General features: G+C 37.8%; 1 protein-coding gene across 1 annotated transcript in view; it reads right to left on the bottom strand.

Moving 5' to 3' along the window:
- RNF128 (ring finger protein 128) overlaps window positions 1-6,750 on the bottom strand; it is a 79,855-nt gene extending 73,105 nt beyond the window's left edge. Inside the window, exon 1 of the mRNA XM_003365831.5 lies at window positions 5,986-6,750. Within this exon, the coding sequence (XP_003365879.1) occupies window positions 5,986-6,391 (406 nt within the window). The 5' untranslated portion in view covers window positions 6,392-6,750. The remainder of the gene's footprint in view (window positions 1-5,985) is intronic.
- Window positions 6,751-12,425: the final 5,675 nt, after the last annotated feature.

Genomic DNA, 12,425 nt, shown 5'->3' with positions numbered 1-12,425 from the left:
GTCCTTCCATCATCCAAGACTTTCACCTCATTGTGATTCAACTTTCTGATTGCCTACCCTGTAACTCTCTCTTTTATACTCCCACTACTGATCTCTGACTTGTCTGCTATCATCTTCTATGACTTTAACATCCATGTTGATGACCATTCCAACATCCTGACCTCATAATTTCTTAATTTCTTCAGCTCCAATAACCTTAACACTTCTATTATAGTGCTTTTCATATTCTGCCTTCTACTAGTTGTATAAATATTGGTTCTCCCTACTCCATTTTTCTCCTTGAGGGCAATGATCATGTTTTTCTACCATTTTCGTACAGTGCCTTGCATAGTATATGCTTAGTAGAGAGGTAATATCATGTATTGACTAAAAGCATGGACTCTGGAGTCAGGATATTCGGATTCAAAGCCTAGTTTTGCAACCTACTAGCTGTATGACCTTGGGGAAGTTAACCAACCTCTCTATGCCTCAGTTTCCTTATACATTAAGTGGGGATGCTAACACGTACCTCATGGAGTTGTTGAAAGGACTACACTTAGGTGAATAGAATACTTACTATTAACAAGAGCCTTCATAAAGGGCAAGGAAAAGCAGATTTTAACAGGAATTAGGTGCAATATTGAAAGAAAAAAAGAGCTACAATTATTAGGAATAACGATACTGAGAGACAGTCATTTAAAATAGAAATTGAAAGCAAGAGAATTATTAAGCAAATTTTCATTTCCCTTTATTTGTACTTTCCACTGAGGAGATGCCAATGTATTGATTATTGCCAGAGACTGGTTTTATTTGACACAGGGTGTCACTATCATTGTATGGCGGAGTCATTAGGTCACAATGAGAATATATATTATTAAAAATTTGAATAAAAATGTGATATACCTCTAAAAATCTAAAACGTTATAACTAACAGTATTATATTGTTAAACATTTATGTGATCATGGCAGGTTCTGCACATAGGTGGGAAAGGTTGTTGCCTACATGATGTGATGAGGGATGCTTTGAAATACGATTTCCCAAAATTTACTGTTCCACAGTTCTGTCAAAGATCCTATTATCACCAGTTTGAAATCGGCTTTATACACTTAAGTCATGTTTCCAGGTGCAACCAGTAAAGTTCCCCCTGGGCTACCTTATCAAAGTGGCTCCTGCATATCTAACAATTCCCTAAATGAGGAGGACATAGGACTTGCAAGTGAGATCAAAATGCATATCATTTATTTACGTGAAGTCCTTGCTGTCTAGGGAAGTTAGGCCTGAATGATGGTAGAGGGGTAGCTGGAGTAAGAGGACTCAAGAACCAAGGATTGCTGAAAAGCGAGGGAAAGAGTACTTAAGAGGAACTAGCCTATTTTATACAATCCTGCTCAGGCATTTCTCTGTATTTACACACACATGTGTGCACACATTCTTTCCTAATAGTTATCAATAATTTGGGGGGAATCAATGTCCTAGCAGTAAATCATAATATAATAAATAAAACATAAAATGTAAGGGGAAGAGGCCAAGAGTTAAGCAAAGAATACGTTAATGAACAAAAAGCACATTTAGACTCTGACAAAATAGTCCTTGATTTTAAAATGGAGAAAAGGGAGATAAAATGTACTTTAAAGAGTTCATAGTGAGTTTACTTTTCTTTTTTTCTAAAAACCAGCATTCAGAGGTTATCTTTGTTTACTATATCTTTGACTTCTTTATAAAACTATAAACTCTTAAGCAGTTGTGTACATATGTGCCTGTATGGCAGTGGGGGTGCATGGGTTGGTGGCAGACAGAGATAGAGAGAGAGGCACTTGGGAACTTTGTGAGAGTATGAGAGAGAGAGAGACTAAAATCCTGTTATTGTAAGCCAGGTTATATCAAGCCTTGTGATTTTTTCAGTTTCATGAATTCCAAACATAGCCTGGGTATTTTCCAGACCTAACATGTTATGTGCTTGTTAGTACATCTCATGATCATACCAGTTTTTAAAATAACCGTCATTCTTTTTTTTTCTTTTTTTGAGGAAGATTAGCCCTGAGTTAACTGCTGCCAATCCTCGTCTTTTCGCTGAGGAAGACCAGCCCTGAGCTAACATCCATGCCCATCTTCCTCCTCTACTTTATATGTGGGACGCCTACAAAAGCATGGCGTGCCAAGCAGTGCCATGTCCACACCTGGGATCCGAACCGGTGAACCCCAGGCCGCCAAAGCTGAACATGCGCACTAACTGCTGCGTCACTGAGGCCACCCCATATCTGTCATTCTTTATTTAACTTACAGTACAATGTGATTGATTGTTAAATATTTTGCTTATAAACCTGTCTTTTTTGCCTATGTTTTTCTATTTTCTATCTGTCTCTACATTTATTATTATTTCCTATTTACCATGGCACTTCATCTTGTTTTAATAAACAGTTTTTTCAATTTGTCAAGATGCTTTCAAATTTTGTCTTACAACTTGACACTCAAGTTGAAGTCATATGTACAAGCAACAAAAATGTTTTCAATTCTTTTCCAGGGCAACAACAAAATTATATCCAAAAAAACCCCTGTCCCTTTAACCTATTGTTTCTGTAAATCACTTTATTAGTTCTTCTCAGCTGACAGTAAACTATTGGATTTCTTCTTTGGGCCATATTCTACAATAGTGAATATAACTGCATCTAGATTCATCTACACACACACATATATATACATATACATTTATTTCTAGCTTACCACCACTGGAGCCCTAGACAATGAAATAAGACCACTGGAAAGAATTAAGAGATACAATTAAATATAAAATACGAGGCAAAACTTTGTGGAGAAAATGACCATTTATCTTGAAAAGTCAAGAGACTCAATGGACAAACTATTGAAATGAATGATTCAGCGAGGTGATCAGATGCAAGATCCACATCAATAATGATGCAAGATCAGTATCAATAGCTTCTTGAGCTATCAGCAATAACTATGGTCATCGAAGTATTGTCTGTAAAAGTGCGGAGATGAAACCAACTCAAATGTTCATTACATAGGGGAGTGCTTAAATAAATTATGTGTACCCGGTATGAAAAATTATGCAGTTGTTAAAAGAATGAGTTAGATTTAAATGTAAATTTGTTAACATAGAATTACCTCCAATTCCTACTGTTGAGTAGCAAAAGCAAGCTATAGAATAACTTCGTTAATGTTAAAAGTAAAACACAAGTTTACTAAGTATTTTCTATAGGTATATATATGTGAAAATTAATAGGAAAAGTCTGAAAGGTCACCTACTGAATGAGTAGCGATAGTTCTCTCTCGGGAGAGGACTGAGATGGAGGGTGCTAGTCAAGGGAGACTTTATATTTTTAGTGGTTTTTTTTTAAGAGAAAGTATAACTTGTATAGGTAAAAATAAAAACAATTTTAAAATGCAATAGTTTGCTGAATTCACCTTATCAACTTCATTTAAACTTATTCATCTTTTCATATATAAAAGGAAATTGCTTTCTAGTTTCTTAAACTTTATTCATTCAACTAGTGAAGACCGTGCACTATGCTCAGGACAATGAATACAATGGCAAGCATGACAAACATGGACTCTGCCCTCCGGGAACTTACATGCAAGTGGGAGAGACAGATAAAAAGCAAATAAAATAATTACACATTATGAAAGATTTAAACAGAAATGAGCAGTGGGTTTTGATGGGAAATAATGTGGTCGAGGGAGACTTCTATTATTATTAGAAGAGACATTTATTTATTTTATTTTTTTGAGGAAGATCAGCCCCCAGCTAATCCACACCCATCTTCCTCTACTTTTTTATATGTGGGACGCCTGCCACACCATGGCTTGATGAGCGGTGCCATGTCCGCACCTGGGATCCGAACCAGCGGACCCCAGGCCGCCAAGGCAGAACCTGCGCACTTAACCGCTCGCTGCACCACCGGGCCGGCCCTGACACATTTAAACTAGGATTTGGAGGACCTGTTATGTGTGATAGTAATGGTAGTGAAGGGGAGAAAAGCAAGCAAAAAGGGTCTCATACAGAAAAAGTTTTGGGGTGGCCCAGTGGCACAGCAGTTAAGTTCGGATGTTCCGCTTTGGCAGCCTGGGGTTCGCCAGTTTGGATCCCGGGTGCAGACATGGCCCTGCTCATCAAGCCATGCTGTGGTGGCATCCCACATATGAAGTGGAGGAAGATGGGCATGGATGTTAGCTCAGGGCCAGTCTTCCTCAGCAAAAAGAGGAGGATTGGCAGGAGATGTTAGCTCAGGGCTAATCTTCCTCAAAAAGAAAAATTAAAAAGATAAATAAAAGGGGCAATGTTGTAGTTTAAAAAACGTTTTTGATCACGTATCCTTGATTATATTGAAAGTATATATTGGATGGCAAATGTAACTGCCTTGTTTTTCAAACTCTGCTCACAGATGTGTATTCAAATGACTGTGTGCGTGCCTTTTGGTAAGATTTACTGTAACTGATCTTTGGCAAATCTTTTAAATTCAGTGGCTGGGTACCTACATTCCACTAGATATTGGCCCCTACCGCATGTTGCAAAGCAAGTTTTGAAAACAGGACTGCTATTTATTTGCTAATGTTTATACTTTAAAAATAGCAGGGGAGTGAACAGGCAGAATGTGACTGTCCACGTAAAAGGAAACCTAGTGTACCTAGAATCTCTAAGTCAAAACATAAAGGAAGTAGTTTCCTTAGAACAGGTCTAATTTCTAATTTTCCTCAGAAACCTGCCTCATTTTATTTCTACAAAAATAAGTCACCTGTAAAAATATGGGAACATGCAGGGAGTGCTTATGAAGTGCTTTTAACTTCAAAAGAAAAAATGTGAATGCCTGAGTCCTGGCAATGTCCAGGATATGTTACAAAAGGTAGCAAGTAGAATTTTGTACATTTACGATAATTTTGTACCGCTGAAAGACCATCGGATCTGGTTTTTCTATACTCAGAGAAACAAGCAGCTTGTTTTTCTCACATTAGTACTAATTGGCCATATTGTATGTATTACAACCTGGAATATTCTAGTCACTCTACTATTCTTAACACAAATTTAATTTTCTCTCTTTTACAATTCTGAAATCTATTTAATATAATTTACATTACTTTTCTCAGAGGCCAACTTTGGTGGTGATAACACCAATTATCCTGATATTGTGTTCTATCATCTCTTATCCTGTTTGAGATTATCATCATTGTTTTTTCTTTGGCCAAGTCTGGGCCAAAAATATAGAAAAAGTGGGTCAGAAGTCTACCTCATCACTGGTTTAAAAGCCATTTATTTGGCAAGTGGCATTTTTTACAAAACAAAATAAAAACAGTAATTCCCAGAAGTAAATTTCTTTACAAAGTTAATAAATTAGATGATTATATTTCCTTAAGAAGACATGAGTAAACATTTCTAAGGGAAATCTTTACTTTTGATGTGATTTCGGCATTATCCCATTTCTGCCATACCCTTTTCAATGTATAATGTTTCTTACAGAGTAGTTTTATATGTATTAATCCCACAGATTCAAATTTCACACGCGTACAGCAGATAGCTGAATTCTCATTTCTGTAAACATTTTGCACACTTACAATATGCTACTGTTTAATCATAATAATGAATCAGTTTTGCAGCTACCACATATTCAATACATACAGCCCTTTTTGCATGAGAAAATGAATCCAACTGAAACATACAAATTAACCATGAAATTAAAATATTTACTTTTTTAATGTTTAGAGGTAAAGGCACATTTTATTAAAAAGCAATTACATAATAGTCACTGAGAAAACTAATGCAGCTAAGAAAATTGTGAAAGAAAATAGGAACCACTTCGTGAATTGATTTTGTCCTTGGAACAAATTAATTACAAATATTACTATTGTAAAGTAATTCCAAGTAGTGCTGGGCCAGAAAATTTAAAGTAAAATTGTTTTTACAACCTCATTGCCAGATCCTAGAGTAATTCTAGATGGAAATACCATTTTAAGATAAACAAAGACATTAACTCTCTTTGGGAATTCTTACTTACCGAAATTTGCCATCTGTATCGTCTGGTTTCCAGCCTCTGGACTGTTGTAAATCACAACAGCATCAGCATTTCTTCTGCCCGCTGTTTGAATTTTTTCCGAAAATGTACAGTTACCTCTTTCTATCAGCGCAATCCAGGGCTGCTTCGTATTAGTAAACTCAGTGTTGTAGTCACAAGCTTGGTAGTTATTGTTCTTAGGGATGCCCACCACTCCCATAGCATTAGCCACTGGTGAGGCTAATCCATAAACACCACATTCACACATCTCTATTGTAGTGTAGTTGCTGGTTTCATTGTAATAAGCTACAGTCACATAGGCATTCATTGAAAAAGACACTGTGATTTTAAATAAAAAGGTAAAAAGTATAAGCAGCCAAAAAAACCTGGACTTATTCTCCTGGTTCATTGCTCGTTCATTTGAGCATACAATTTAAGATGTCTGCTGATATTTCCAACTATCAGTCACCATTTGTCCACTCAGGTCCCTGCTAAGCAAAAGTCTGAAATTTCAGTTGCTAGTCGGTAACTGATCTCACCTCTAGCAACATAAGCTCTGAATACATCAGCTCTATTTCGCTTTAGTTATCTACATTCCCCTTTGCCTGCCCCTCCTCCAACTGTACACACGCATATCTCAATCAGGACTACCTTAGCAATAAATCACACCATCAACTTTATTCTACATGTCAACTTATCAGGATTGGATGACTTCCTGCACTGACATTTTTTTCTTCTTATTGTTTCAGCTAACGCACTTTCATAAACATGGAGTGGATTGGAATGAGGAACTGGACTCTTGGGGATGCCACGTGACAAGGCGGAAAGTCACCTCTCTCAGAATATCTAAAGCACCAAACTGGTTTTCCAAGCCCTGCTGAAATATGCTGTCAACCAGTTCAGCCAGGAGGAAGTTAAGATCCATAATTTTAATTGTTATGGCATTAGTAGAATTGATTCTACAGCTTTTTTTCCTCTTATTTCTTTGTGGAATTTTTCTTAACATGCTCCCCAGGGAGTATCTTCTGCCACCTTGTTTACTCATTGAAAAGTAAACATATTTCAGTGGCTAGAGATCCTTTCCAGTATAGTGCCTTGCCCATGGTAGGCACTCAAATATTTGTTGATTGACTGATATCTATGAATTGCTGCCTTCCATTAATTTTTTTTTTTTGAGGAAGATTAGCCCTGAGCTAACTGCTGCCAATCCTCCTCGTTTTGCTGAGGAAGACTGGCCCTGAGCTAATCATCCATGCCCATCTTCCTCCACTTTATATGTGGGATGCCTACCACAGTATGGCTTGCCAAGCAGTGCCGTGTCTGTACCGGAGATCCTGGCGGGTGAACCCTGGGCCACCAAAGCTGAACGTGTGACCTTAACTGCTGTGCCACCAGGCCGGCCCCTGCCTTCCATTAATTTTTATGCCCCATGTGTCATACTCTAACAAAAGACTTTTCAAGGTGTAATTTTTTTGTGTGTGAGGAAGATTGGCCCTGAGCTAACATCTGTTGCCAATCTTCCTCTATTTTATGTGGCATGCCACCATGGCGTGGCTTGACAAATGGTGCTAGGTCTGTGTCTGGGATCCGAACCTGCGAACCCTGGGCCACCAAAGTGGAGCACGTGAACTTAACCACTATGCCACTGGGCCGGCCCCTCAAGGTGTAATTTTTAACACTTAGAATTGTTAATTCTAGTTCTTTCAAATATATAGACAGATTTATTTATTTCATTGCTTCCTTTATTATAAACTGTTTTTAGTCAGGAGTACACTGGACACTAGCAGCACTCGGACGTATATTGCTATGGGGTCAACTGATCTGGGCAAGTCGCTGGGATAGAGAGATTGCAGTGTGTGCCAAGGGCTGGAGAAGGAGCAGATGAATGGACAACAAAGACAAACAGAGATATCAGGAGTCTGATTGGGCCAAGAGTCAGCAAACTAGACAAACAGGCATCAGGCTGTCAGAGAAGCAGAAAGGCACCAGGTCAAAGGGAAGGCAGGCATAAAGGTAGTCCAAAGTCCAAGGAACGTAGTCTGAATCAGAAGACTATTAGAGATGAGGGGCAGGACAATAGAAAATAGGAAAATGGGAGACATTGTTGAAGGAAATGATTAATGAAGCTATTTCTTCCCCCTACTTCTCGTCTATTCTTAGGCATCTGAGATATTAGCATTGGAGTGGACTCTGCAGGTGGGAACCAACAGTTACCACCAGTCAGCAGAAGGGAGGAGTTCATGGAATCTGCACTAGAACCTGATAAATAAGTCTCAACAGATGCATAATACAAATACAAACCTTTCTATCATATTATAGCTGCTGATTATTCATCTGTGTATCCCCTCCCCAACAGTACCTGGTATTAGCAGCAACTTACACATAGTAATCACACAGTAATTATTCATGGGATGAACTGAAAAGTTTAAAGGTCTTGTATTAGTTTATGGTCTATTTAAGAGTAAATGCAAATAGTTTATTATTTTTCTATTAGCACTAAAATTAAAACCATTTTGATTTTAACCTCATAATAAAGCCTGTACTCATTAGACAAACTATCAAACTGAAAACAGAAGTGTTATTATTGTCAAAACTATTAGTTTGTGATTGCTAATAGACATCTGTGATAAATTCAACATCAGCATTCAACATGCAAGTAATTAGTAAAGTCCTAGAATTTTTTTTAAATTTTATTTAATGTGGGGTATGGCCACATTTTTTTTTTCCTGCTTTTTCTCCCCAAATCCCCCAAGTACATAGCTGTAGACTTTAGTTGTGAGTCCTTCTAGTTGTGGCACGTGGGACGCCACCTCAACATGGCCTAATGAGCGGTGCCATGTCCTCGCCCAGGATCCAAACCGGTGAAACCCTGGGCCTCCGAAGCAGAGTGTGAGAATTTAACCACTCAGCCACAGGGCCGGCCCCAGCTAGAAATTTGATTTAACCTTTTCTACCAGTTATTAAATTGCTTCTAAAAAAAAACTTCTCATGGAATAGTTTAAAAACAAATTAGTGAGAAGTTAGATAAATTCATTAGAAGTCAAGTTTTGCTAAATAATCTTAACATATTAGTTTCAAATCTTCACATTATATTTCCTGCACAAATTAAATCATTACATGGCCTTAAAAATGACAACTTCCCCATAACACTTTATGGCAGTGCTGGTGTATTAAAGAGAACTTTACTAAACTATTTTAAATTGCTCTGGAGGTTTAAGTGCATGAGTTTATACGATGACCAACATTATATACCTTATATGTAAGTGCTTTTATGTTTGTTTCCTTTTATGGCTTCCAAGAGAGAGTCATAACTTGCAAAGACAATTTTGGATTGCTTCTACAAATTTGCAGTTAAGTAAAATTAGTCCCGAAACAATAAATACCCATGAATGCAATTTTCCTGTTAATTCTGAAGGTAATTTGCTGGAGGGCGAGTGGTCTAGTGCTTATTCAGTGCTTTTAAAGTTTTGTCTGTGGAACACCTACCTACATTAGACTCACTTGGAAGTTTATTAAAAATGAAGATTCCTGGGTCCCCCCCCGCCCCCCCTCCCAGTCATCCTGAATCAGAATCTGAGGGAAATATCTAGGAATTCACATTTTAAATAAGCTCCCCAGGTAATTCTTGTGCACTTTACAATTTAAGAACTTTAGATCATACAACCTGTACATGATGAATAGTACAGGATCTAGTTCCAGTTTTGACAGCTTAGCTGCTGTCATTTTATTTCAATCTCATTGTGCTTCAACTTCCAATCTATAAAAGTTTAATGTTTATTTGTACTTTAGGTGGTGCTCTGAATTTTAAGTACTTTACAACCCAAAAGTTTGCACAAGTACCAACTCTGACATAGCTAGTATTAAATCCTCAGGAAAATAAAAACCTCTCTGGGACTTTTGTCATTGACGCAATAAAAGAGGTTGGATTAGAATTTACCTATCAGGTCTTTTCCAGATCTGACCTGCTAGAACTCTATGAAAAAGAACTTTGTTTAGAAACTAGCAATTTTTAATTTTTCCTTTCTATCAGCACAATTCATGATGAAGCTGCATTGAGAGTCGATGAAATGTGGTACCTAAATAAGAGGTAAATTCAAAGTATTGGGAAAAGCTTGAGCTCTAATAAAACTAACAAGGGATTGAAACAGTATTATACAACAGTGGTTTTCAAGCTTGCCTGCACATTGCAACCACCTGGGGAGCTGTTACTATCTTGATGCCCAGGCTACACCCCAATCAGAAACTTTGGGAGTGACATCTAGGCTTAAGAATTTTTAAAACTCCCCAGGGGATACCAATATGAAGCCAAGCTTGAGAACTACTGCTTTTAGTACTGTTTCAAACATTTAATACTACTAGATTTTCTATTACCTGTACCTTAATAAATATTAAGAATCTTAGCAAAGGTACATAATTAATATTAATAAAGGCACAGAGAAGGGAATTACTCATCTCTTAGGAAAGGAACATTTTAAAATTTTCCATATGACTAAACAACAGCTCTAAAAAAATTGACCATTTAAAGATAAGGAAGCACCGGGCTGTGTTTCTAACAGAATACAGGTAGTCCCTGATTACTCCTAGCAACCTTTCAGTTCTGGGCTGGGTGATTCTAACTTTGTGTATGTTCAAAAGGAATAAAAGTTAATTTTAATGTTAGCGCAAGCCAAATAAAAGATATAACTGAGATCTGATATTACAAAATCACTCGCGGTCCAAAGTCAAATATGCTTAGGACCAAATGACAGCAAAGGTACCTGAAAGTCATCTACATTTTACATGGTTACTAGGACATTGCTTTTGTGATTTTGGGGGGGAGAACTTTTTGAGTGTTGCAATCTTTTTCTTTCAGTTGGAATTTGTTAAGAAGTGGACCATTAGAAGCAGGAAAGATGTCTGAATCTGTATTTTAATGTTATCTCCAAAATTTGTATGGTCTGTGTCCACTTCTCTCAATCTCATTTGTCATCTAGCTGGTCTCCTCGCTTTCACTTTTACCTCCTGCATTAGTAAGATACAGGTTTGACTGCTGGTCAGAGACCCAAAATAAAAGTGGCATAAATAAGATAGAAGTTTATTTTTCTCTCATGTAACTGCCAAAACAGGTAAGCAGTGGTAAGCTGGTATGGCTCCACAATATCAAGGACCTGGGCTCCTACTAGCTGGTTGTGTTCACATCCCCAGAGTGTTGCTCTTCTCTGCATAATAAGATGTCTCACCATCATGCTCACATTTTAGCCACCGGGAAGGGGAAAAAAGGGAAAGAGAGCTTTCTCTTTTAACCTTTGAGGGAACGGTTCAGAAATTGTACTTATCACTTATGCTCACTTCCCATTGGTCAGAACTTAGTCACAAGGCCGTATCTAGCTACAAAGGAAGCAGGGAAAAGTATTCTTTATTTCAGGCAGCTATGTGCCCAGCTAAAAATTGAGAGCTCCATTACTATAGAAAAGGAGAACAGGTATTAGGGTACCACTAGCAATCTCTGACAACCTTCTTATAATCCATTCTCCTTCCAGGAGACAGTGACCATTCTAAAACAATGAATCGACTCATGGTGTATACTGACCATGAACCATTTAATGGCTTCCCAGTGCTCTGAAGATACAAACTAAAATTTTTACCATAGCCTCTAAGGCTCTGCATAGTGTGCAAGAGCCTTTTTTTATTTGCTTGTCTCATCTTGTATCCCACTTTCTGCACTCCAGCCATATCAGTTCTCATTCAAGTTCTCAAATACGCCTTGTACTGCAAGGCCTTTGCACCTCAAGTTCACTTCCTCAAGAAAAACTTTCCCAGTGTGCCCTTACCAGCTTCCTTGGTTAAAAAAACTCTAATATAAATCACATATCTTTCATTTGTGACACTTAATCTCACTTACGTGTGCAATTATTTGAATACCTTTCTCCTCCACAACATTGTAAACTCCGTGAGAGTAAGGGACATGTCTTATTTTTTCTTGAAGGAAGATTAGCCCTGAGCTAACATCCATTGCCAATCCTCCTCTTTTTGCTGAGGAAGATGGGCCCTGAGCTAACACCTATGCCTATCTTCCTCTACTTTATATGTGGGACGCCTGCCACAGCATGGCTTGATAAGTGGTGCATAAGTCTGTGCCCAGGAACCAAACCAGCGAACCCCAGGCTGCCAAAGCAAAGTGCATGAACTTAACCCCTACGCCATGGGGCCGGCCCTGGGCCATGTCTGTTTTTGCTTGTATTGTGTTTCTAGTGTTAACCCAGTGCTTTCCACAGAGTGGGCATTCAAATATGTGGATATATGCTGCAATAATTCAGCTCATTATTTTATGAGTCCCAAGATTTAGAGAAATTGATCTCATAGTGACTTGATATACTAGCTGAAATTTTATTATTCTTCTAACATGTTACTTTGTACTCAAATTAGAGTTTAAAGAAATGGACTTTGGAGTTATAAGCCTAATC

Source organism: Equus caballus, chromosome X, assembly GCF_041296265.1.
Source record: "Equus caballus isolate H_3958 breed thoroughbred chromosome X, TB-T2T, whole genome shotgun sequence".
Classification (NCBI taxonomy): Eukaryota; Metazoa; Chordata; class Mammalia; order Perissodactyla; family Equidae; genus Equus; species Equus caballus.
The sequence above is the reverse complement of the archived record's forward strand: the minus strand, read 5'-3'. Positions and strand labels throughout refer to the sequence as shown.